The 2,500-nt window shown below is 40.0% G+C and overlaps 1 protein-coding gene across 1 annotated transcript in view; it reads left to right on the top strand.

Annotated features, from left to right (window-relative positions):
• LOC134181671 (multiple epidermal growth factor-like domains protein 6) overlaps positions 1 to 2,494 on the top strand; it is a 7,187-nt gene extending 4,693 nt beyond the window's left edge. Inside the window, exons 12-19 of the mRNA XM_062648936.1 lie at positions 1 to 67; positions 222 to 344; positions 396 to 521; positions 578 to 721; positions 791 to 947; positions 1,013 to 1,054; positions 2,024 to 2,076; positions 2,137 to 2,494. The exon at positions 1 to 67 is cut by the window's left edge and continues 59 nt beyond it. Of these exons, the coding sequence (XP_062504920.1) occupies positions 1 to 67; positions 222 to 344; positions 396 to 521; positions 578 to 721; positions 791 to 947; positions 1,013 to 1,054; positions 2,024 to 2,076; positions 2,137 to 2,438 (1,014 nt within the window). The 3' untranslated portion in view covers positions 2,439 to 2,494. The remainder of the gene's footprint in view (positions 68 to 221; positions 345 to 395; positions 522 to 577; positions 722 to 790; positions 948 to 1,012; positions 1,055 to 2,023; positions 2,077 to 2,136) is intronic.
• The last annotated feature ends 6 nt before the right edge of the window (positions 2,495 to 2,500 follow it).

Raw genomic sequence — 2,500 nt, 5'->3', positions numbered from 1 at the left:
GATTGTAGTCCATTCAATGGGACGTGCCTGTGTCCTTCTGGATGGATCGGACGCCGCTGTGACCAAGGTATTGTTGGTTTTTTGAATATCCCTGTAATGCACACATGCACACACACACACACACACACACACACACACACACACACACACACACACACACACATCGAAACTGATCAATACGTGTATAACGATTGTAGTGTAGAGTACTTCTATGTTTGCAGTCTGTCCGAGTGGTTTCTATGGCACAGAATGCTTAGAACCATGTGACTGTGACTTGGCTTGTGATCCCACCGACGGCCATTGTATCTGTGCTCCTGGACAGACGGGAGAAAAGTGCGATCAAGGTAAATTATCTTATACCACTTTGCTATTCACATCTAGCATTTTCTGCTAAGATTGTCCGGATGGTACATTTGGAGAGGGTTGTCAATCTTGTCAATGTGAGCATGTAGATGCAGTGTGCAACAAAACATCTGGTTGCATATGCCCCAGCGGACGCACAGGAGACAACTGTGAATTTGGTATGCAAAGTTTGGATTATTTATTTCAGTTTTGTACAGTAATCACGTCTCTGCAGAGTGTGATATCGGTTTCTATGGTATTGGGTGTAACCTAACGTGCAGCGAGAAGTGTCCAAACAGGACATGTAATCCAAAGACAGGAACTTGTGCTTGTCCCGAGGGTCAGTCTTGGAATGGTGAGAACTGTCAAGAGACGGAAGGTGCGCCATTTATACATGTCCAAGCGTTCATATCTAACTAACCACATTATTTCTTTGTTGTATTGACAGGAGGATCGAGGGAAGAGCAGTTAAAGACTAGTGATTCAGCTGGAATAGACATTAGTATATGGGGAGGAGTTGGAGGTGGTTCAGCCGTGATTCTTGTGATCTTGACTATCATACTAGTGAAAGCAATTCGACATAGAAAGCGTCCGGAAACCGGAAGGTAGGAAACACTCTCGTATTCTAACTCCACAAAGATGATGGTGATATGTTGAGCTATGTTTGCAGTGTGAGCTATAGGAAGAGGGATGGCAGTAAAGTGTTAATACAGTAAGCTTGCACAAAATTTTGAAAAATTTGAGAAACTTGGATTTACAATCAGTGAAGGGCATAGTTTTGTGTATTAATTGTTGTTTTGCTTATCTATTTCTATTACTCATTTGTTCAACTTTGTCAGATTAATTTAGCATCAATACATTACTTAGTTATTTCATTTATTTATTTATATTATTATGGGATTATCTATTTAAATAGTTTTGCATTTAGTTTTTATTAATTCTATAAATTATATTAATTGATATAAATAATCCTAGTTTGTATGCTTCATTGCTTTTGTGTTGTGCAGATATTACTGTAGAACTTGGGGTGGGGTGTCACACAGTCTGTCCAGTCGTCTCTTCCCAGGAGGAGCAAGTCCTTTCTTTCACAGGACGAGAAAAGTCTCTCTTATATCCTGGGAGAGACAAACGGCTGGGCACTTTGATCTATGTAGACGTCTTTAGTTTTGTATGTGATGGATGACATACAGCAGCGAATGGCGTGTACTCAGGATATGAAAATTGATATCAAGCCAAACGCAACTGATATTATTTTGAGAGGTTGATATTAATATCAGGTATAGGGACGTTGCTTCTGGATAAAGCCAAGGCTTGATTTAAACATCTGTAAATTTAAATATAGATTTTAGTAGCTACAATATATTATGTTCCATGTGTCATCACGACTTGCACGTGATGAAATGGACACACTTAATTTTAGCATCTTTGCAGCCTGACACAGGCACAAACTATAGAATACAATACAGTTAAATGTTTGACTATCACGCATTTATTGGGGATTTCCGGGCACCTGGAATGATATTGGGATACATGAATGCGACAACTGACTCTTGTTTATTTCAATTTGCATGATTTTATAGGCCAACTGTACTGCATTACAAGAATAATTCTAAATATCTTAAATTTGTCTATAGCCCATGTTTCACGTATACCATAGTAGCTGTTGTGTTTGTGTCTCTAGATCAACAGGACCTGATGATTCTACGTATATTGTACCTGAGGCATCATGTTCAGGTACTTTTGTCTTGCTAGTCTGACTGTTGCTGTGCAATGAAAGTGTGACATGTTGATTAGCCTATAGCTTGATGGATGACCCCAAGAAATCTAAGAGAAACAATAACTCTTCAGGAAACATGCTATCCGATGACTATATGTACATTGCACCAATGCTACCAAAGAGAAATGGCTCACTAGGAGAAGGATTGTTATCTGCAGATCCGGACAAGCAGCTCTACTATAGTGAACCTTTGCCAGTAGTGCCTATGGCTATGAATCCGTGTTATGGTGGAGCTGCATCTAATGCCAGTGCTGCTCATCTTACTACAGAGGAGCCTTTGTATGAGACTGCAGATGCAGTGTGTCGGGATGAAAAGTGATGAATGGTGGTCGATAGGTGTGTGGTGTCATGGTTGCATGTGGGCAATGTGAGTTTGGAAAA

The sequence above is a fragment of the Corticium candelabrum genome, chromosome 6 (genome assembly GCF_963422355.1).
Source record: "Corticium candelabrum chromosome 6, ooCorCand1.1, whole genome shotgun sequence".
NCBI lineage: Eukaryota > Metazoa > Porifera > Homoscleromorpha > Homosclerophorida > Plakinidae > Corticium > Corticium candelabrum.
This window is presented reverse-complemented; position numbering and strand designations above follow the sequence as displayed.